The sequence below is a fragment of the Xyrauchen texanus genome, chromosome 13 (assembly GCF_025860055.1).
Source record: "Xyrauchen texanus isolate HMW12.3.18 chromosome 13, RBS_HiC_50CHRs, whole genome shotgun sequence".
Taxonomy (NCBI): Eukaryota; Metazoa; Chordata; class Actinopteri; order Cypriniformes; family Catostomidae; genus Xyrauchen; species Xyrauchen texanus.
The window spans coordinates 5,209,841-5,234,706 of NC_068288.1; the positions used below are offsets into that span (position 1 = coordinate 5,209,841).

General features: G+C 37.2%; 1 protein-coding gene across 5 annotated transcripts in view; it reads right to left on the reverse strand.

Moving 5' to 3' along the window:
• Window positions 1-153: 153 nt before the first annotated feature.
• Window positions 154-24,866, reverse strand: part of LOC127653900 (trafficking kinesin-binding protein 2-like) — a 40,771-nt gene continuing 16,058 nt past the window's right edge. For 2 of the 5 annotated variants that reach the window (XM_052140745.1, XM_052140747.1), the window contains 13 exons: window positions 17,052-17,128; window positions 16,842-16,958; window positions 15,594-15,803; window positions 15,303-15,381; window positions 12,389-12,519; window positions 11,568-11,642; window positions 10,914-11,051; window positions 7,407-7,486; window positions 7,122-7,301; window positions 5,335-5,639; window positions 4,185-4,661; window positions 4,001-4,100; window positions 156-3,438 (listed from right to left, as the gene is read on the reverse strand). In XM_052140745.1, coding sequence (XP_051996705.1) covers window positions 2,664-3,438; window positions 4,001-4,100; window positions 4,185-4,661; window positions 5,335-5,639; window positions 7,122-7,301; window positions 7,407-7,486; window positions 10,914-11,051; window positions 11,568-11,642; window positions 12,389-12,519; window positions 15,303-15,381; window positions 15,594-15,803; window positions 16,842-16,958; window positions 17,052-17,128 — 2,744 coding nt within the window. In that variant the 3' untranslated portion in view covers window positions 156-2,663. Of the gene's footprint in view, window positions 3,439-4,000; window positions 4,662-5,334; window positions 5,640-7,121; window positions 7,302-7,406; window positions 7,487-10,913; window positions 11,052-11,567; window positions 11,643-12,388; window positions 12,520-15,302; window positions 15,382-15,593; window positions 15,804-16,841; window positions 16,959-17,051; window positions 17,129-18,110; window positions 18,150-24,866 lie in introns of all 5 variants that reach the window. The other 3 variants (XM_052140744.1, XM_052140746.1, XM_052140743.1) reach the window with 3 other exon arrangements.

The following is a 24,866-nucleotide window of genomic DNA, read 5'->3' on the forward strand; positions in this document are numbered from 1 at the left end:
TACATAATTAGGTTTAATTTAATGAGGGGAATGAGTGCAATATACAGTACTGTTAAATTGTTTCATACTTCAATAAAAAGCCTTGGAATTAAAGTTATTGTTTGATTGTCTGTGAAGTTATCAAACTACCAAGTACAGAATGGAAGGGACACAGAGATTGATTTTTGTTTGTTTTATTAAATAAAAAGAACAATGCAAAAGAACAATGCTGACACAGGATTCTAACAGCATCCAAATATATAGGAAAACACATCGGGCATGATTACTGCTGTATTTCATCTGACTAGAACTCTCTTTATTAACAGTATCATTAGCACAAAAGTAAAAACTTGGTGCTTGATGTCATAATGTGTGACATCATCTTCAAGCATTAACCTTTGACCTGAATGGCAGCAGGATGGAAGGACACTTTGATACTTAAACTTAATTTGTGCATTAAGTAGTACCATAAAGCAGTTAATGTATACAGTATATGCAGCAGGCGTGCTGGTATAATTCTAAAAAGTGTGTATGATTTGATCCGAAATGGTTACGGATAGCCCTAAATTATGCAATAAACATGGTTTAAGTCACAATTAGCTTAGTTTGTATTCTTGTTTGTCAGCATCTAACAAAGCCCACACATTTCTCACCTGGAACACAAGTTTCTAAAGCAGACTTATTTATTTTCCCTGTGCTGTCATTAGGTTTACTACAAAACACAAAAAGTTCAGTTTACCACACAGACACACAATTTTAGCTTATAAAATTACAATTCAGACATAATGGACAAATAATTTTGGTTTTAATGCATATACAAGGTCTTTGAGAGTTGAGTCCCTTCTCAAACTCCACCTAAAAAACATGATATATATTAAACTCTCATTCCTAAATTAAATGGGTTAGTAAATAATATAATTAACTCTCAAGTTAAGCGTCTAGTTTTACTGTATTGAGAGATAACATGGGTAATGTCTATTTACAAAAACAACAACAAGAGTTGAAAATTAAAAGTGCATAAAATTAGAAAATAGTGGAAAGTATAAGTGAAAATGACGAGGAAGCACATATGGGGCCAATGAACAATTCACTCAGGGTTCAAAGGTCAAAGTCAAGACCATGTACTGTAATAAAAGGGGTTATCTTGGCCTGTCAGATAAGAGAAAGGTTGTGTGTATTTTATCACTAAAACTTAATTGTATTTTGGATTATTGAGGGATGTAATAGCAATCAAGAATTACCTTAAATTGACACGTATCCTACTCTAGTAAAGATAAAAAAAAAAAAAAACGATTATAGGAATCAAAGAGCAATTGCATTCCGGTTCAGATATGGAATCATGTTAAACCAAAACGTGTTAAATCTGTGTGCATCACTTTGAACCTTTTCACACATCTAGTGTACATATGAACCAATCACTTCATTCCCTTAAATACACAGTCCCTGAATATTATAACAAGGTTACAAGTAGTTTAAATATCTGTACAAACCCAAAGTAAATAAAATCCTGAGCGTTGCAGATCTGTTCTTTTCTTCACCAACTTTACCGAAAACCAATTAATTCTGTGCAAATGAATAAATACATGATTTGGATAACTGATTAATAGCTAGTTCAGATACACTAGCATGCTGGCAGTATGTATGACGTAAACATTTTATAGCACAATTATGGACATAACGGCTCAGTTGGACAGCTACACATTTATCTGCCACCTACAACTGGATATAATGTTGCAAAACAGATAGGGTTTTGTTCTACTAAACATCTGAAAGGTATTATCCATCTGTTGTGTGTGACAGATGGCTTAACTACTTGGAGAACCTCTGAATGAATCAAGACCCCTAAAATGAGGCTGTGGAGATGCAACCTTCTATTTGTACTTCTTAAATTCCATTCAGTTTCATTTCTGTGTTCATTACGCCAATCTTCTTTATACACTTCACCTTTGACGCTCTACATGCAAACCACCAGGAGACTAAATCAAGGTGACACTATATTCAAAATAAACTTACAGAAACCATCATAGTTCCAGTCTTATAACATTCCTTTAGACTTCCTTCCTACCTTCATGATTTTTCTTTTCTTGCCTCCTTCCTTCCTGCTTTTTTAACTTTCTACCTTCTGGCTTCCTATCTTTCCTTCCTGTTTTCTAACTTCTGTCTGTCCTGCTTTCTTTCCTGCTTAACATCCATCATTCTTTGTTTCCTTCCTGCTTTCCTACCTTCTTTCAACCATCTCCACGTACTTGCTCCTTCCTGAAGCATCTAAAACACGCCTCCACAGCCCCATGAGTTAACTGGCAGAAAATAAGGTTTAACAATATGTTAATCAGACAAAATAAAGGACAAAAGGCTTGAAAATAAAGAGAGGAAATACATGTAGCAAAGATGCAAAAATGGTGTTTAAGGGGAAAAATGGGATTAGAGGTCTGTATTTCCTCTCGAGTGCTATGATAAGGCCTTTAAAATCTTCATTTCAACAATAACATGGCAACAAGACACATCTACTTCATTATTGTGCTTTTAAAAACAACCCAGTATCATCTTCAAATTTCTTTCAGCCTCTTTCCCTCTCAATTTATGGAAAGCAGGAGGGGAAATAAAAATGTGTAGGATATGAAGTCAGTCACCAAAACAATGCCACTGATTTATAATTTGTACAGTTTGAGGCCACTCCCGCTGCCTTATGAATTATGCACAAAGGGTGGGGGCTGAGAAAGGGAGGCGTGTCTACGTGAGGGGCGTGGTTCATTCAGGTTCCCCCATGGTGGAGTGGGAAGGGCCAGGGAAGTAGGGTGTGGGGGCAGGACAGGAAAGGATGGACTGGAGACGGATGCACTACGGCAACCAACCATGGCAGGGAGACTTTGATTACGTCGAAGTCCATCCAATAAGCTACCTCCTCCTGTTGCAAGGAATGTGGCAGATTCTAGTGCATGGGCACCGTCAGCATCTGCCCTCTGGCGCACTTTTTTATCCAAGCCTAGCTTACGAAGATGCTCAACAAGGTTGACCCCATGACGGTCAGGTTTGGTTGACTGCTCTTGAGGGGAACGTTCTGGCCTTAAGAGATCCGTTCTTGAGGCACGGCCGAGTTTAAGCCCGTAAACATCTTGCAGGAAGAGCTCGGCAGGACGGGACGCCAGGAAGTTTTCAGACGAGGCGGATCGTGAATCGAAAGGCACGGGAGAGGAGCATGGGGAGTGGGAAGGTGAGTTAGGGGGGGTGCTTGGGAGAAGACGTAGAGAAAGAGGCTTTTTAGGCGGCGCCACAAAAGTGGGACCTTGAGCAGAAATGCCTTTCTCTAGCAGGAGTTTGGCAAGGCCACCAGGGGGAGCTGCAGGGCGGCGAATGGGGAAGGAGTCACCCAAACTCAGTCTACAGGGTGTGACGGGTGTACTAGGACCAGTCCGAAGAGAACTCGGTGTGTTGTCACTCACAGACAGACTGCAGACAGTGCTAAGAGCCAGAGAGAGAAAATGCATGAATTAAATTAAACATGTCTTGTTCCAAGAATTGGATGTACTATAATTAAGCAAAAAGCTACAGGCCATTGAGCACAAGCTTGAGTACCTCATTGCTTTTTATATGATGATTACTATTGTCACATTTCACCACAAAATCAAAAGAAGAAAAAAAAAGATATATATATATATATATATATATATATAAGAAAATAATAATATATATATAAGAAAATAATAATATATACATATATACACACACACACACACAATTGGGGAATTGTCATGAAAATGTTAATTCAAAAAATCTCAAATAAATTTGCTTAATTTTAAAGCAAATACAGTTTAATTTTTAATTTCTTTCTTTTGATTTTGGAGATAAATATGGCCCCAACAAGTCAGGATTGTGAGAATCACCGTACAACGCAATGAAAATCTTAAGGATACACATTTCATTAAACAATTTTCTTTTCTTAATTTATTCAGTGTCTACCAATTAATGTCCTAGACCAGAGCAAAAATGATAAAAATAAATCTTATTTTGATAACAAAATTACCTGGGCGTAACCTGTGTGCTGTCACTAGGATGTAGGATCCGACAGGTAGTAAAAGTGTATGTGGAAAAGGTGGAGCTCTGATATTTTCCAGGATTTACACCTAAACACAAAGAAAAACACATTAATAAACTAGTCACACAATCTCTAAAATAACTCAATGGTGGCTGCAGAGACAGTTGTGTACCTGTAGAGGGCACCTTAGAACCGAGATTTAGATTAAAATGGGGAGCTGCTGCGCCTGATACTGCAGGTGCTGAGCTGACTGTCTGATTAACTGCTGTTGCTAAGGAAACGGCTGTTGCTATGGGCAGTGGGGAGCTCCTGAGGGATACTGGAAGAGGCAGGACATTAGTTGAGGTTAGGACATGCCTCTTCTCCTTCCTCTCATCTGGAGTGGACGATGACTGCACATGAAATGTGATTCCTTCTTCCTCGTCCTCATCTTCCTCTTTCTGCTTTGCGTCCTGTGCCTCCTCTCCCTTTCTCTTCTGTTCCCATGGTGGCCTCTCCTTGTCTTCATCTTCTTCAAGGTCTGTCAGGTGGTAAACATCATCCTGAGGAAGAGGGTGGAAACCTTTGGTAACTATGCCTGGGTGGGGGTCGAGAATAGTGGCCAGGTGGGGTTTAGCAAGTTGCTGCCAGTGATGAAGAGTCAGAGAACCTGCAGGTGAGGGAAAAAGGTGAATAAGATTCACATTAATCATCTGAAAAGGAAAGTTCTAGGATCAGTACAAGTTGAAGGGATGGATTCACCCAAAATTGCATTAAACTTGTGATTATTCACAACTGAAAATAATTAAATAAATAATTTCATTTACTCACCCTCATGCCATCCCAGATGTTTATGACTTTCTTTCTTCTGAAGAACACAAATCAAGACTTTTAGAAGAATATCTCAGCTCTGTAGGTCCATACAATGCAAATCCTTTTTTGTGATAAATCCTCATATGCATGAAGAATGCAAAATGACAAAAACAATAGAAGAAAGTGAAAGTAAAAATAATTAAATATTTAACCGTTTCTCACCCACAACTATCATATCACTTCTGAAGACATTGATTAAACCACTGGAGTCTAATGGATTACTTTTATGCTGTCTTTATCTACTTTTTGGCACTTCATAGTTCTGGTCACCATTCACTTTTGCATTGTATGGATCTAAAGAGCTGAAATATTCTTCTAAAAGTCTTCATTTGTATTCTGCAGAAGGAAGAAAGTCATACACCTCTGGCTCTGGCATGAGTAAATGATGAGAGAATTTTCATTTTTGGGTGAACTATTCCTTTAAACTTAATCAACAGTATTTGTGAATTTTAGTTTTCTTCTCCAATCACCTTCCATTGGTTTAACAATCTGCAGTTTTTCAGGCAGAAAGGTCTTGAAACAGCTCGAGGAGATAGAAAATTCTGATAGGTTGGTGAAAGACGAGACAGTGCTTCCCATTGGTGAACTGCAGCCGCTCGCGCTCCCACCCCCTTCCGACTCTGCTGCAACCAGTTCCTGAAGCTTCCGATCTCTCTCGGCCTGGAAGAACTGTCGTTCGCACAGGAAGTTCTGCCTCCGCAGAGAGAGGCGATGTAGGGCAGACGTAAGGTCATTTCCTCCCGGAGTGCCAGGCTCACCCAGGCGTGAGTTCTCTCTGTAACACACACAGTCTTGTGTTAAAGTGGTATATCAGTCATGTCGTAAATCATGCCTTCAATTACTGACCAAATATGTTAGTATATTACTGTTTTAAGTCTGAATGAACTGGGACAGGTCGTTCAGGGAAGAAAATATATACACACACACACGCCGTCAAAATTTTAATCGAATTAATTACACGGTGTCCCGATTAATTAATCGCGATTAATCGCATATACAAATATTTGCTGAGAAAGCCCTTCATATAACAATAACTCAATATATAATGATTATACATATTTATATCAATATATAATTATACATTATCTTTAAATATTTAAAAACTACACACACACACACACACACACACACACACACACACACATATATAAAAAAGTCAATCATTGGCATACAGTTCACAGCAATCCATTTCACAAGTGAATTTGTCGATCAGTTGGAGATTTATTATGAGGGCATGTTTAAGGGCCCGTTAATTTACACCTGGGTCAAACATCTCCGGTCTGTTGAGTCATAAACTAAATGTTTAGGTCACTGTGTCAAGTTAAATATAGTTTAATACTCAATCTTTAAACATATCTTGAGATCCCTTAGATCGCATTTGCGCTCCGAGTGTTTTGAACGCAAGAACCGTAACGCATGTTTGAGATGTTCTGCCTACCGAAGTGTTTTCTTCACTGTATAAATTGCTCATACAGCTGAAATTTCACTTACTGCCCTCTTGAGTAAACAGGTGGTACTACAAGCTTGCATTTCTCAGGAAACTTCCTTATTATGGTCTGTGGGCATGCGATTAATTGCATTAAGTTCTGTAAAATTAAATCACACTGAATTCACGTGTTAAATCGACAGCCCAATATACACACACATACATACAGATATATACACACACACATACATACAGATATATACACACACACACACATACATACAGATATATACACACACATACAGATATATATATATATATATATATATATATATATATATATATATATATATATATATATATATATATATATATATATATATATATATATATATATATATATATATATATATATACATACAGCATCTGTGCTATGTGTGATTGAAATTAATGTTTCTAATTTTGTCATTTAGGTCAACAACTGACTTTAAAGAACAGAAAGTGTATTGAAATAAATATTATTCAATGACAAATGGATTGCGTGGATCTTGTCTTTAGACACATAACACGAAACGAGTGAAACCAAACTTTTACTCGTAACACGCAGTGAAAGGATCTTGGTGCTGAACTTCTTCACCACTATACTATTCAATTATTGGTGAGTGAAATAAAAAAATGTACCAGCCGGTGGCTTATCTCAGACATTTTTAGTAGCATACCACAAATTTAATTAATATAGATCTTGGGATTTTAAGAATCGCTATCGGGATCGTTCAAATGAAGATGCTGATTTTTTGGGAAAAAATGTAAATGGTCTTCAATCCCACTCACTTGGTGGTGTCCAGATCTGCAGCTCCCTCCTCTGTATTTGGAGTGTGTGATTGAGAGGGCACTGTGGACATGATAACGCCACTGCGGGCTGATCCAGGGATCAGAAGCACTGCGGCTGCTGCTCTCATCACGGATTCATTCACAGACCGGACCGTCTGGAACACACGCTTATGGGATGACCTCCAATCCGACAGCAGACAGAGGTCAAAAGTCAATTAAGGTCAAGGAGTAAGTTGGGTATGGATTCATGACAGTGTGTGCATGTGTGTGAATGGCAAGTCTCACCTCTGATCCTGAAATGCGATTTCCTCCTCGACACTAATATCTCTCCTCATTGTGCCCTCAATCTCAGCTGCCAAAGAATCCTAAAGCACATCAAAACAAAGATTGTGATTTTTGTAGCTTAGTAAACCCAAAACAACATGCATTCATAATGCCTTGTTCTAAACCTTATGATAAGTTGTATGTTCTTTAATTAATAATTGTAACTACAGTTATAATTTTTTATTTTAATATGTTAATATCTATGGTTATAATTAAGTTCAACACAAAATTAAATTTGTTATATCATATTATAATGCATCACACTGTGGTTACAATTATTTATAAAATATATAAATCACAATGTATAAGGTATTGTGAATACCTTTACAAAACATTAAGTGTAAAGGTTTTGAGTAGTGTTACCAAATTTGCATATATTTAGAACAGAACAGCTTAGATGTGACTAGAGGTAGACCGATTTATATGCTTTACCAAATAAAAGGTGCAGATAGTTGCTTTATGAATACCTCTCTAATGCTTTGTGTACAGGTTTCAAGTAATGTGTTACAAAATTCACTAATATTAATAATAGTAGATGTGAATGGAAACTAGAGGTAGACCGATATATCGGTTTTACCGATTAATTTGTGCCGATAGTTGCTTTATGAATGTCTTTCTAATGCTCTGTGTGTACAGGTTTCAAGTGTTAACAAATTCACTTCTATTAAAGGTGCACTGAGCAGATTCTTGTGCCCGTTTTCTTGGTCTTGCGTTGACACCTAGGGGTGTGGATGCGACATCAAACAACAGTTTTCAGATGCTGATGCCACTGTAGAAATTCACTATTCAGAGTCAGCCATGATAAATTGAACACATGAGTGAGAGAGTCTAATAATAGATTAAGCAAGTATATTCGGCTGGCCATGTGATCTTAGCATAGACACCCCCCCATGAGCAGACCCTCTCCATGTAGGTTACCGATATGATCAGGGTCTTCTTCTCATGTGCGTGCTCATGATTTTATATATGCGTTTCAAAATTACAATTAATTTAAGGAACAAAAGTTTAATTAGAAAAAAAATTTGCAACTTTAAAAGCAGTAGATGTTAAATGGGAACTAGCAGAAGACTGACATACTGCTTTTCAAAATGTATCAGTTATTGGCAAAAATCAAGGCAATTTTTTTTTTCTTTATTACTTTGTTCCTATGTGGCTGGCGCTAGAGCAGGGGTGGGGAACCTTTTTTCCGTTAAGGGCCATTTGAGTAATTACGAAATTATTCGCGGGCCATACACTTGCTTGCAATTTCTGATTGTGGGTTGAAATGAATGTACGCATTCCGTTATGAGCTTACACACCAAAAACACTAAAAGGTCTGTCTATTATACAATATTTTGTGTTATCAATAAAAATCTATATATTTATTTTTCAGGTGAATTGAATAACGGCCATTTTTTGTTTTCAAATTATTTCTCAAATTTCTTCGCGGGCCGGGTAAAATGGTCTCACGGGCCTTATAAGGCCCTGAGGCCTGACGTTCCCCACCCCTGCGCTAGAGGATCCATATTTCATCCTCAATTAAATTTGGTTATTTTGATTAGAAAATTAAGTATTCTAAATTGAACCGAGACCATGCAATGTACCTTGCAGCACATACATTGGATCTCCAACATAATATCTTGTAAAAATAATGCACAATATTCCTCATAATACAGACACGCACACATATACAGCCATGGCCAAAATGATTGGCAGTGACAAAGTTTGTGTTTCGCAAAGTTTTCTGCTTCAGTTGTTGTAATGTTGATTCACATTGATGAACTGTCACAAAAACCCTGGCACAAAATGACCAGCTAACATAATTTCACTAATCATATCAGCAGCACCTGGGAAAGTGTGAATATGTACTAGTCAGGTGAAATCACTCTATCATTCTGATTGGATTATAAGAGCAGACCATTTGCTATAAAAGGAGGGAAGAAGTGCTTCCAATCATTGTGTTCTTGTTAGCAATGGTTACCTCTAAAGAAAGACGTGCAGCCATCATCGCTTTGCATCAAAATGGCCTCACATGCAAGGAAATTGCGGCAAAGAATATTGCACCTGAAAGAACCATTTACCGGATCATCAAGAACTTCAAGGAGAGAGGTTCAACTGCAGTGAAGAAGGCTTCAGGACGTCCAGCAAGTGCCAGGACCATCTCCTCCTGAGGAGTCAGCTATGGAATCGTGTCACCACCAGTGCAGAACTTGCACTGGTGGTGTATTGTGGGCTCCCTCACAATTCTGCCCAAAAACACTGCCATGAATAAAGAATGGTATCAAAACTGTCTGCAAGAGCAACTTCTCCCAACAATCCAGGAGCAATTTGGTGATGATTCGTGCATTTTTCAGCATGATGGAGCACGAGGTCTCAAGGCAAGAGTAATAATTAAGTTGCTCGGAGATCATTACTTCTTCAGAGCAAAAAGTTTTTAAGATCATGAGAAACATTTCAGTCAAGTGTTTCAAAACTTTTGAACGGTAGTGTATATAGTAATAAATATTGTGGTAAAAGGACCAGCCTCTCCCTCTCGTTTTCATCGCCCCGCCTCAGAGGGCCATCCTTTAGCCAGGCTCACAATGGGAGTCGGTAGGAGCAAAAAGAGATACAATTGAATAAGCCTCGTTTGGGCAGCGGATAAGGCACACCTGATGTGAATATTGCCTCATCCAGTGTTTCCCCACAGTATTTTGTGAGACTGTGGTGTGTGGACCTCAGACCCTCTAGGAGGGTCAGAGGGCATACTGCCCCAGAAAACAATTTTGTAAATTTTAAAGTTAAATGCATCAATAATACATAAGAAGTGTAAAAATATTTTTGGTTCATTACAAAACTGTGGTGGGACACGATCTACCTAATTAATGGGAAACACTGCCTCATCACCTCCTCTCCTTGGGAGGCCGGCTTCTATCTCCTCGCTTTCACACACTGGTGTAGGTCCAGGAACCGCGAATTACATGCGATGCAGGGATTGGCCAGGATATACTATTTTATATATATATATAACATATATATATGTTGTGAATATATAGGCTATAAAAAGCATAATTTCATAAATAGCCTAATAAACTTTTAAGCTTTATAACAGAGCCACGTTCTTCAAAATAAGAGTCACTGGTGGGTTTCAGGCTCGTTTGTAGTTAAAAGTTCCGCGTTATGCAACAAATCTCCATTTGTTTTGGTTATATTGTGATTTCAGTGGAACAATAAACTGCACCTGGGAATTTATTAACTTATGGACTCTTGGGTGTGTGCCCATCATAGTTAGGAAAGACCAAGAATTGTTTTTTTGATTCTATAAATAGTTAAAAAAAAAAAAAAAAAAAAAACACTATCAGCTGATTAATAGTTAAATGGTTTTGCCACTACTTTAGTTATCAGAATAGGCAAAATCCACTATCGGTCGACCTCTAATGGAAAAGTAAGAAAACAAAAGTGTGTATATGAGGGAGAAAGTAGGTTTGGAGAAAGTAAACTGTTTCTCACCATTGGGTACAGTCCATAAGACATGTGTCTGCGCAGGCCTGCAGATGGTGTGTTCTTACTTTGTAGGTCCTTGATCTCCTCCTGAGACTCATGTAACATTCCCACACACTCAGCATTCCTGTCTGCCAGCTCCTTCAACTAACACAAACATGTATATATTGTACAGGGTGCTGCACTTTGTTATAATAAACCAGAGAGCATAATAATACAGCAGGAGATAAAAGATGTTATCATTTTCCTGTGAAATGTTCACGGCATTGTTCATTAACTAAAATTCTGTCCTGTGACCGTAGCCTCGGTTATATCACTCCAGCCTTTAAGTGCAATGATAATATAGTGTCAACCGCAGATAAGAAAACCACAACAATACCACACATGAATGAAGTTACATGACCTTATGGCTTTTCCTAGTCACAGTGACTAAGTTGCTTTGTCTTAACACTTGCAAACATCACTTTAAAGGGTTAAAACTTTAAATCAAGTGGATAAATACAAACAAAGTCTTTAACACAGTCTTTAAAAACCTGAGTGGGTTTTTAACTCAGCAGTCAGAATTAGCATTCTTAACCCAGATTTTTAGACAGTTTTGTTTAAGCTAACTGTATGTTACTGACGCAGTGCATACTCCAAACATGTGTGTTTGTAGATGTTTACCTCAGCAGTGAGTTGTCGCTGGGCTTCCTTTGAGGCTTGAAGGTGAATTCTCAACTCCTCTTTCTCAAGCGCCAACTGACAAACCAACAACACACAGATGTACTCAAACATGTACATACATGACTGTATATTTATACAAAATATACTTTGTCTTAAGAATATTTTCCTGAAATATACTCAAAAGAACAGGAATCTTATCAAGTCGTATCGAGGTAGACTGATATATTGGTTTTACCCAATTAATCGTCGCAGATAGGCAAAAAGGACATTATAACTGAAACATACCCAAATTAATCCGAATCGAATCAAATGGTATCGAGGTAGACCGATATACCGATTCTACCGATTCATTGTTGCCAATAGACAAAAATGGACTTTCTCAGCAAAAAGTATTGGCAAAATGAAAATTCAAACTGAAATATACTTGTGTTAGACCGATATATCGGTTTTACAGATTAATCGTTGCCGATAGGCAAAATGGACTTATCAAAATATTTGCAAAAAAGGACATTATAACAGAAATATAACCAAATTAATCAAAACCTAAATCAAACTGTATAGGGGTAGACTGATATATTACTTACACCGATAAATTGTTGCCCATAGGCAAAAATTGACTTTATTAGCAAAACAAATTGGCTAAAAAGGACATAACTGAAATATACCCAAATGAATCATAATCTAATCAAATCGTGAACCAGTGAAAGAGCTTGTGAACCAGAATCGAATACATTTGTGTAATCTGTATTGATGCCCAGCCCTAACTGTGTCTACAGTGGCAGTAACTGTTGTATAATGTGTTATGTATTGTGCCTTCTGACCTCTTTGACTCTGTGTTGGAGCTCTACGATCTGTGAGAGGAGTTGCGTGATCTCCTCCTGATGTCTCAGTACATCCTCATTCTTCTTAGACAGTTCATCTGCAAGACTTACTATCTGACTGTTGGACTCACCTGAAACACACACACACACACACACACACACACACACACACACACACACACACACACACACACACACACACACACACACACACACACACACACACACACACACACACACACACACACACACACACACACACACACACACACACACACACACACACACACACACATTTATATTACTAACAGGGGACTATTGCTCTACACTGGCCAAGTGGGGACTACTGATTCTGGTCATTATGAAGAAACAAAAATGACATACAAAATTTTCTTTTAAGGTCTTTTTTCATGATATAACTTTAAATATAAATTTTTTTGTTTTTTAAAAAACATGCCAAGAGGGGACCTGACCGACTTCTACCTTACTAACAGGGGACTCCAATAGCCTGCAATGGATCTCTGTGTGTATGAAGTGAAGTGAACTGGCAGTGAAGGGTGTCTTCATTGTTTAATATATATAGGTCCCACAAGACCTCAAATATGCATTGTCTTTTTTTTTTAAACATGTCAAGATGGGACCTGTGACTCTGAACGATGTTTACCTTACTAACAGGGGACTCCAATAGCCTGCAATGGATCTCTGTGTGTATGAAGTGAAGTGGCAGTGAAGGGTGTCTTCATTGTTTAATGTTTAATATATATATATATATATACACACACACACACACACGCACACAGTATAGATATACAAGTTAGTGACAGTGAAGTGAACTGGCAGTGAAGTATGTCCTCATTGTTTAATATATATATATATATATATATATATATATATATATATATATATATATATATATATATATATATATATATATAGGTCCCACAAGACCTCAAATATTCATTGTCTTTTTTTTTTTAAACATGTCAAGATGGGACCTGTGACTCTGAACGATGTTTACCTTACTAAAAGGGGACTCCTATAGCCTGCAATGGAACTGTGTGTGTGTGAAGTGAAGTGAGTTGGCAGTGAAATCTGTCCTCATTGTTTAATATTTTCACTTTTAAAACGTGTGTACTTACAGAAAATTTTAAGCAAACCACACCGGTTCACGCTCATGTATAAACAAAAATATGCTATGAAGAATTCTTTTGCAAGTTTGTCAAAACTTAAAAGGAATATTCTGGGTTCAATACAAGCTAACCTCAAATCGACAGCATTTGTGGCATAATTTTGTTTACAACAAAAAAAAAAACTTGTCCCTCCTTTTCATAAAAAAGAAATACAAATTAAATATCTGGGTTGCAGTGAGGCATATACTAGTGGATGAGGGTCAATCCGTAAATGTTTAAATACTCACTGTTAAAAGTATACAAGGCGTAAAGACGTAAAATTATACATATTAACATGATTTTACTGTGATAAATCTCTTACTAACCCTTTCTTTGTAAAGTTATATGCAACTTTTACAACTTCATTGCCATGACGATTTGACGCCATAAACCCTAATAAAAAAACCCGACAATTTAAACAACTTTACAGCTCAAATAAGAACACATGAGTTTTAAAATAATTAAAGTGCTTTTATAAAATTATAAGCTTCATATTTCTGCCTTTAAACTCTCCAAAAATTGGCCTCAAGCAATTCCATTGTAAGTGCCTTACTGTAACAAGAAAATTAAGGATGAGTCAAAATAAATTTTTTTGCTTTATTTATTCATTTATTTTTCTTATTTGAATAATTTTTTTTAGTGGTTGTATTGAACCAGTAATATTACTTTAAATCTTTTGTTACGCAAATGACATTGTGCCATTGTAATCAAACAAGAGCATTTTTTGTCAAAGGCCAATCCGTAACTGGCTGGTAAATGCAAAAAACATCCGCAAATGTGAAAAAGACGCAAGCTGGTGGCGGGTAATAATTTCCCACCCTAACTGAAATGAACAGTTAGTCAAGTCTCTCTCATGTGCTTAATGCACTGTTTGTGTGGAATGCATGATCATTAGTTGAGTGGGCATTTTAAATCAGTAACTGTGAGGTTCCATTTTCAGTTATGATGCCGCCTTAGGGGGCGTTCACACGGTATGCATTCTAACATTAAAAAAAACTGACAGTGCAACCAATGGAACAGAATGCAGGTTGCACATGGCACATTTTTTAAAAGCTGAAGCTCTTTCTTTTTTCCCCTTTTCTCCCAATTTGGAATGCCCAATTCCCACTACTTAATAGGTCCTCGTGGTGGCGTTGGTTACTCACCTAAATCAGGGTGGTGGAGGACAAGTCTCAGTTTCCTCCGCTTCGGAGACCACCAATCCACGCATCTTATTAAGTGGCTCCTTTTGCATAACACCGCACAGAGACTCTGCATGTGCAGGCTCATGCTACTCTCCGCGATCCATGCACAACTTACAATGCGCCCCATTGAGAGCGAGAACCACCAATCACGACCACAAGGAGGTTACCCATGTGACTCTACCCACCCTAACAACCGGGCCAATTTGTTTGCTTAGGAGATCTGGCTGGAGTCACTCAGCACATCCTGAATTCGAACTTGTGACTCCAGGGGTTTTAGTCAGCATCAATCCTCACTTAGCTACCCAGGCCCCCCAATCCGGAGTTCTTTTAAATTGACACATTGTCATAAACGTGTGAGATGCTTAAAAAAAACAGCAAGATGTTGTGCAACAGTCAAAGATGTCTGTTCAGTGCATGCTTACACAGAAAAGGGGAAAAAAACTGTGTAGCTGAAAGAAAATATGCTTTATTTTGTGTGAATGGCCCCTTAGAACCAAGACGGTAGACAGCAAGACAGAAATTTGTTACAAAAGCAGAATGTCTAAATATTCAGATACTCACGTATCTCTTTAACACAGTCGTTCACCAATTTTTGTTCCTTCTCTTCGTATGTGACTGTCTCTTTCTTCAGCTGAAAGGCCTGCAGATCATCAGAGCTCACAGTCATGTCCATTCTTTTATAAAAATGATCTAACACTCCTAAAATAACTGTTGAAACATGGCCGAGTCTAAGGCACCCCTCCAGGTCCAATAAAGAGACAACCATTTGCCCACCCAAAAGATCAAAAAGTCCCCTGAAAGATTGCATCTTATTACCAAACCTGATTTGAAAGACATTAAATGCACACATACCTCTGATCTCAGTGAGAAATTTTCTTCCTCCAGCTCTTGTAGTTTGGCGTGTAGCGCCTCCAGCTGGCTGAGTGCGAGAGCGGCTCCTGCAGTTGGCGGGTGGCGTAGTGGCGTGGAGCAACTGGAGTCGGTCTCACTCTCTTCGCTGGCGCTCGCAACCATGCGCAGGAGTCCATTCTTCTTTCCCAATTCATGTTGAAGTTGATGAACCTGAGAGAAAGATTATGGGTATCAGTGTTAATCTAATGTAATGCAAATGTAACTTGCCGAACAGCAAGCTACTCATAATGTTAAGTAGTTAAACTACAGTCATGCTACCCTGTTGAAAATGTAGTTCATACTAAATTGAAGCAATTTAACGGGCATTATATTTGTAATTATGTAACTATGTGTAATAAATATATTACGTGTAAAAAAATATGTATTAATTAGTTTTCTCCCAAATTTTCCTCTCCAATTCCCAACGCGCTCTAGGTCCTCGTGGAGGTGTAATCACTCACCTCAATCTGGGTGGCGGAGGACGAATCTCAGTTGTCTTCAAATCTGAGAGAGTCAATCCACGCATCTTATCACGTGGTTTGTTGAGCGCATTACCGTGGAGACCTAGAGCATGTGAAGGATTCACGCTACTCTCTGTAGCATCCTCGCACAACTCACCACGCGCCCCACCGAGAGTGAGAACCACATTATAACGACCACGAGGAGGTTAACCCGATGTGACTCTACCCACCCTAGCAACCGGGTCAATTGGTTCCTTAGGAAGCCTGACCGGAGGCACTCAGCACGCCCTGGATTCAAACTTGCGACTCCAGGTGTGATTGTCAGCGTCTTTACTTGCTGTGCAACCCAGGCCCCCAAACTTTTTTCTTTTTTAAATTAGCAGCATTTGTGTGGAATAAAAGAAATGAGGATCTCTTTCAGGGGACATTCATTGTCCGAACGAACAGGTTTTTGCTTTCAAAAAAGCCAGACACAGCGTAATGAAATGGAACAAAATTTATGTATCTTGAAACAGCATTTTTAAAAGTTAAATTTCTTTTAAACTGATACGGCATCTTTGACTACTTGTTCCAGAAAATAACTGTAAAAATTACACAATTATTTTAATTAGTTATGCCACTGAAAAATGTATGAAGTTAGTAGCATCGCAGTAACTCACTAACATACACTGGATGTGCAGATTACAAGTTTATTCACAATTTGTTTACATGTACTGCATGTGCCTTTCCACCTTGGTGCATGTTGTACCTGGTCTACGGTCTGCGCTAGCTGCTCTTCCAACGAGTCATTCCTTTCCTGAAGTATGTGATTCCTCTGCAAGAGGGACTGACCAATCCGAGCGGCCAATTCCAGATCCCGATCCCTCTGTGAAATCATAAAACACCAGATAGCCAATCAGGGACCATTTTAATCAAAGCACTTTCTCCTCACAGTTAGCTGACCAAACACATGACTCACTTCGTCCAGTAAGTGAGTGACCACGTCGATGTCATTGTAGGTCTTGGTCATCTGCTCCACCCGATCAGCACTCAGAACTTCAGCAAGAAAGACAGACAACAAGTCAGATAAAATATACAGGAACACAAGCATGCAAGCAAAGAAATTAGAGGTCAACGGATAGTGGATATTGCTGATACCGATAATAAAGGTGGTAGAAAAGGAAGATAACCGATTAATCTGCCGAAAGTTTTGTTCAATCAAAAATCCCAATAATAACCAGAAAACAATTAAGATATGTTTCATAAAGTGGGACTTTTGACAATAAACAAGCCCAAAACACATGCTACTCTCCGTGATCCATGCACAACTTACCACCCGCCCTATTGAAAGCGAGAACCCCTAATCACGACCATGAGGAGGTTACCCCATGTGACTCTACCCTCCCTAGCAACCAGGCAAGTTTGGTTGCTTAGGAGACCTGACTGGAGTCACTCAGCACACCTTGGAATCAAACTCGCGTCTCCAGGGGTGGTAGTCAGTGTCAAAACTCGCTGAGCTACCCAGGCCCCCCCTCTACTCTAGACTATTAGGTCAAGTCATTTTTATTTGTATAGCGCCTTTCACTACACACATCGTATCAAAGCACCTTTACAGAAGATCATGCATTAACAGAAGATAAAACTGTGATATCTATAAAGTCTACCAATGTTTACATTATTGTGATATCTATATATGTTTACATTATTCAGACAATGGAACGGTGTAGGGCCATATTTAACAGTAAATGTTATCATATAATGTCCTGCACCAAAAGTAGTTATTTAAAATCAGTTTATTAATATTAACAGTAATGGATGGTGGAGGACATTTTTGTTGTGTCTACATAGTACTCCTATTTAAAAAGAAATAAAAAGAAAACAATTCCATTATGTGACCACTTTCAAATGAGTTTTATTAAAAACTGCTCTGCTACAACCTAGATAACACGCATAAAACCAGACATGTGGAGGACATGCGGCCAACTACTTGCTTAAAAAAAAATAGAGGCAAGCAGTAGGAAAGACAGTGGCATGTTACCTTTAGAGGAGGTGTAGGAGGGACCCACAGCTAGAAATGCTGCAGAATGAATCAAAGAAAGATAGATGGGAAGAGTTTGGGCAAGGACAGAAAAACAGAGGGAGAAGACGCGTAAAGAAATACAGTATTAGATGCTGAGGAACTGTAGCTACACAACCATTTAGAAGTCATAGAACTCATAAGATATTTTTGTTTTTGAAATAAATTGACTGTTTTATAAGGATGTATTAAATAGATTAAAAATACTTCCAAAAACATTAGTCATGATGCAAATTATTACTATTATAATTTTTTTAAACTAAGGCTGTCAATTGATTATAAATTACATAATATGATGATTAATTAATCGAATTACTCGCAATTAATCGCATACATAAATCTTTCTGAGAAAGACCCTTAAATATAATTCAATATATCATTACATAATTATAAATGGTTATATTTAAATAATTATAATATATATTATAATAATTCAGATCATTAAAATGCATTACATTGTGGCAGATGATTTAAGGATTTATAAGACAAAACAAAAATTGGCTTTAGAAGGCAATATAATGTTATACAGCATTTCCATATTGTTGAACATAAGTCTATCATTAGCCTACACTCTAAAGAAGTGTCAGAATTCAAGGGGTACTCAGAGCAAAAATGCCAACAAAATTCAAAAAAGTTATTTTTTATACAGTTCTTAATTTTCTATTACATTTCTAATTATAGATATTATTGCATAAAATATGATTTGACATTGATGTAATTTGAATGGTAAGAGATAATAATTCTCAATCTTGAGAACAAGTTGATCAAATTGAAGTATTTGACATAAACAGAACAGACGCAATTTAGGACGCAATTTGCCCACAGACGTAAAAAAAATTTTTTTTCCTGGAAATCAAATCCAAGGGGCAAATTTTGCCACTTACTGTACAATTTCTGACACTGGTCCACAGCAATCAATTTTGCAATTGAATTGGTCAAATTATATGAGATAGATTTATTATCAGGGCTTTTCAAAGGACACGTCAACGTACATGTGCGTTAGAAGGACTCTTTTGAAGCATCTCACTTTGGTTGTCGCATCATAAACACAAGTGTTTTTGGGTTGCTGTGTCAAGTTAAACATATTTAAAACACTTCACAAGATCCCTGCATTCACAATTATGCTCCGTCCAGCGGTGTTTAAACGCAAGAGCGCATTCTCATCTTGTGCTGTCGCTAGAGGGTTTGTTCTCTATGCAGCTGTGTGTTGCCCATCCAGCTGGAGCTTGCTTACTGCCCCCTGCTGAAAACAAGTGGTATTTAAAGCTCCGATGGTAGGAAAATTCCTTATTACGGTCCAGGGACATATTGAATTGCACAAATATTTTTAAACACATTCTTTTTTTATATAATTAAATTTCTCGGAATTAAAGCTTTAAATCGACAACCCTAAAAATAAAGAGTTATAGCATGTTAAAGTGTATGCAATGAATCATTTCCTGACCAGTAAGTCAATTCGGTTATAAAAAAATACATATTTTCCTACCATCTGAGCAATTAGAAGCATGAAGTACATGTAACATGTTTTTTGTTTTTAAAAACACGTCAGCAGGTGGCAGTCAGCGCAACAACACAACAAACAACTCGGAAGGACATGTTATATTAAATGTCTAAAGGCTAGGGTGTACTTAGTTTTTTCGCATGCCATTACATCTTGGGCATGGTCGAGTGCTCTAGCCTTACAAAGTTTACTCCTTTAATCACAAACCCGTACAGATGCTTTCACAGCATGTGCACTATGACTGCTGTGATACTCTTCCGAGTATAGTTAATGGCAGGCGCATCTGCAAACGACACACAAAGATGTGTGCCTAGAAAAACTGTCATGCTTACTGTATATCTCAAAATTTGCATCATGCACCGAGTTCGAGACGTAGTGGCACTTGGGAAAATAATTTGTGTTATAGCAGCCTAATATTTTTAGATAAAAAAAATTAAAACCTTAATAAAATGGACACTTGCCTTAGCAAGCCAAATTTCCATACCTGAGGTCATAAGATGGGCTGGGAGATCATCACAAAACTGAAGCATCCTGGCAATCAATCACAACACTACGTCTACGACTTAAAAACATGAATCTTTCCTGACATAAACACACACACAGCAAACACACGGAGAACCACAGATCCGTAAATACTAAAGATACACTGTAGTTCTGCCACAGCTGATCGAATCTGCCCTAGATATGATCTAGATGTTCATATAATATAAACTAACAGTGTCACAGAGAGGTCTGGCAAACCACAGCAATAAGTGACACATTAGTCATCACATACACACTGAGACCTTTGCCCCCTAATAAAACATCAGATGTTGACAGTCCAAAACAGCCCTCTGGCAAAAACTTTTTTTTTGTGTGTCAACGTTACAGTAACTATAGTAACACTAACTGCAGCAGCTATGGCATTACGGTGGAAATGTTGATTGAACAGTCTGGTTCAGGAAGTAAAAAAATCTCAGTAATTTTTTCCATAGGGGAATTGATAATTAACGATAACTAATAAAACTTTCAAGACAGACCTACCGTAAGTTCCAAGACTGATAAGCGTGGTATATGCTTCTGTTTAAGTAACCAGTCTGCGATATTTCAACTCGCATATATTTGTGGAATTTGTGTTGAATAACTACACTACCCATGATCCTTAGAAAGATCAACCAATCAAAAAAAAATCACAGCAAACAAACTGCGGCAAAAGATCTCTCCAGCGACCGCCCAATATCATGACACAGTCAGTCTGCCCACATTCGCAAACTACTTAAAAATTTGAATATTTCAATATTTTGCAATAAACTTAAAATAAAAACTCTATTACTTTCTTTTGTTCTTATATCTTTGTTGACTTCCTTCATTCTGCTGAACACAAACAAAATTGTTTAGAAGAATATTTCAGCTCTGTAGCTCCTCACAATGCAAGTTAATGGGTACCAAAATATTGAAGTACAAAATTAAAGGCAACATAAAAGTAATCCAGACATCTCCAGTTATTTAATCCATCTCTTCAGAAGCAATATGATCAGTGCAGGTGAGAAACAGATAAATATTTAAGTCCTTTGCAATAAATTGTCCTCCCTGCACAGTTGGTGAAGATATGCATGAAACATGCGTACCACCGAAAAACAAAAGAAAAATGTGAAAGTAGAGATTTGTAGTAAAAGAAGGACTTAAATATTGATCCGTTTCTCACTCACACCTATTATATTGCTTCAGAAGACATGGATTAAACCACTGGAGTTGTATGGATTATTTTTATGATGCCTTTGTACTTTTTGGAGCTTCAAAGTTTTGGTCACCATTCACTTGCACTGAATGGACCTACAAAGCTGAAATATTCTTCTAAAAATCTTTGAGTTCAGCATAGGAAAGTTATACACATCAGGGATGGCATAAGGTGTGAGTAAATGATGAGAGAATTTTAGTTTTTGGTCGAACTATTCCTTTAACCCTTGTATTCTGTTCATTAAGTGTTTACATGCTGTGTGTTAGGGGTCAATTTTGGCCACCACACACAGTGTAATTTGAACCAAAATCATATATATGACAAATAAAAAATATAAAATCATGATTTTATCATCTCACCCATCCATTTCCAATAGGGGGTCAAATTTGACCCCAAACAACGTTAGTGTTACTTTTTTCACACCACTACACTATCACAATCCAGTTTTTTTGCTTGTGTATAGATAGTAAATGTAGGAAAAGTCACCAAAGCTCAACCCACTTGAGATGAAGGGAACCATGTTTTTTTTAAAGAAGCAAAGTTGAAGAAAAAAGAAAAAACCCCAACAGAAGATTAGGGTTAAGAGTGTAAGGAATCTGCTGTTTATGTATTGGCCAATGAATTTCCATGATTTACCAAAGTTTTTAACCAGTCACTGAGATTACATGATTAAGATTTACAAATACTGCACATACAAACAGCAATTTCTAGCAAGTGATACATTTTACAGCAGAACATAACACAAACTAAAAACATTTGATTCACTATAGAAATGTCCATGAATTTTTCATACCCAGTTTTAAAATTCCTTTCAATTTCCAGGTTTTTTTTTTATGGCACCCTAAATATAGTTTTTTTTTTAATACTTTCTAAAATGTATTAACTATACTTTCTATAGAAACGATTATATAAAAAAAAATTCTCTAACTTGTTGAAAGATCACTGTAACGCACAGCCTATAATGGCTTATTGCTTTAGAAGACAACGGCAAATTAAACGTTTCGTAGCACTGCACGATTAAAACAAAAATAAATAAATTGTCGATGATTTCCCTTGATCTCGATTAGTGCGATAAACTTCAAATAACAGAATTTACATTAAAACATGTATTTTGTGTGGCATATTCCCTTTCTACATCCAAAAGAGAACTGCGTTCCTGAAATACGTTATTGCCATTTTAGTGAATTAAAACACAACCTGGGCCTTATGGCAGCATGAAAAACAAAACTATAATTCAAATTTTAAATAAATGACCGCAGAAAGTAAGCAACCGATTTGGTGACTACTTTCAATGCTCAGCTGCTTAAACTGAAACTAAATGGGACTAGATTAAAATAGATTGCAGCTGTAATTATTATCTCAATTATTTAATTAGTTGTGCATCCCTACACTTCTGATGTGGTGTATCGGAATCTTTGCTATCAGACTTGTGTATTTCTCTTCCTCTATAAATATGGCATTCCACTCTCATTCATGGCCTCTAATGTTCAGCTCTCCAATTATTCACCTGAAGTAGCCTCCATCTCTGGTTATTATTAGTATCAGACTCATCATCCAAATGTGTGAAACTAGGGCAAATAGTCTTGGCAGGACTCTGGCCATGCTACCATCTTTTCAGAGCAACCCTAAATACCCCCAATCCCTCCTCACTGATTAGTCACCTCATTAGTGTCCTGTGTCCACTGGGACCCCTGCCAACAGACTGCTGGCCCCATATTCCCCTCTGATAATAGGCCAGCCGCAGTGTGCCCAAATTCACCTCCGGATATATATTACTGATCAGTACAGCAATACTAACTCAATATAAACTCCTGTTCTGGGATAATATGCTGACAGTGTTCCTGGCAATATAAATTTGGTACTGTGCTGGGAAGCCACTTGATGCCTAGTGTAAATTCTGGGTCCTGAAATAAATCCAATACATTTCAGAACCATTGGTATTATATGATAAACATACCCAAAAGAGTTACGTTGTAAATAGGGCTGTCAATTGATGAACATTTTTATTCGAAATGATTACATGGTATGCCGATTAATTAACCAAATTAATTGCATATCAATATTTTCTGATAAATGCCCACAAATAAATATAATTCAATATAAATTATACATATTAATTCAAATAATTGTTTGTTTATCTATCTATCTATATCTCATATTCATATATATATCTCATATTCATATATTCATAATATATATATATATATATATATATATATATATATATATATATATATATTGTAATAGTTCAGATAGAAATGAATTGCATTATTGTGGCAGAGTAAAACATTGACTAGACAATATAACAAGTGGCTTTAGCATTCAATATATTGTTTGTTTTATTCCCATATAATTGAGCCCTTCCACTGGTCTACAGTCCACAGCAATCCAACTGACAACTAAGTGTATCAATTTGTCCTTTTCTCATTAGAAATATTCTTGTTTCGTCTGTGCTATTTTTTTTTTAATCTACGTAGATACGTTTGAAGCATCATTTTAGGATGCTTTGTCAAGTTAAAATGAGTTTCAACTTTGAAAATCACATCTCAAGATCTCTGCATTCTGTTGTGCTTCATCAGCTATTAAGAACACGACCTGTGGCTAGCTTTCTGTTGCTGCGTTGCTAGTGAGGTTTTTTGAGGTGTGTGGACTGCCCCCTGCTGCTCCTTGCTATAGGAGCTTGATTTGCATACTTTTAGTGTTGTCAAAAGTAACGGTAAATCGGCACCAAGTCGATACTAAATTAAAAATGATGTAACGACACCAATGTTTCTGTAGTACTGGTAGTACGGAGCACCGACTCAGTCCGATACCAGCGTGCAGTATGACTGACACACGACTGCTTTAAAATGCTCACAGGCTTATTTTGAATGTGTGCTCTGTTACTTCTTGTTCACTGAAATTGACAATTAATCAAAATAAAATCGTGACATGTCCTAGAGTGATTTATTAAACTGCTAAAGGCTGTAATCTTGCTTTGAAAGAGCTGCATACTTTAATAAATCCAACCACCCATCCACTAGAAACTCCACAGACAGAGAAACGTTCACGTTGTATCAGATGACACACAGAGCACTTATCCATTGTGAACCACGCAGCACATGTGAAATATATATTTATATAATTAAAATCACAGCATCTTAGCTCAGCTTTGCTTAAAACAACAGAGTTGACCAAAGTGCTTCACAGTAATACATATTAAAACGTAACATTTCAAAATTACCACATATACAAACACCAGAAATCTAAAATACAAACAATTCAAAACTGTGTCCTATATTTCATTTGTCAGACTCAAAGGACAATGTAAACGGATGAGATTTCAGAAATGACTTAAGTCTTCAAAGATCACACTGGGACGTGCCGCAAACGGTTTATCGGAAAAGTGAAGCATCCGGCAAAAAACACGTCATAATAAAAGCACGATTCAAAATAAAATATTGATGCCTCAATTGAAGAAATTTTATAAAAATATATTACAACTGTATAGTAAAATGTA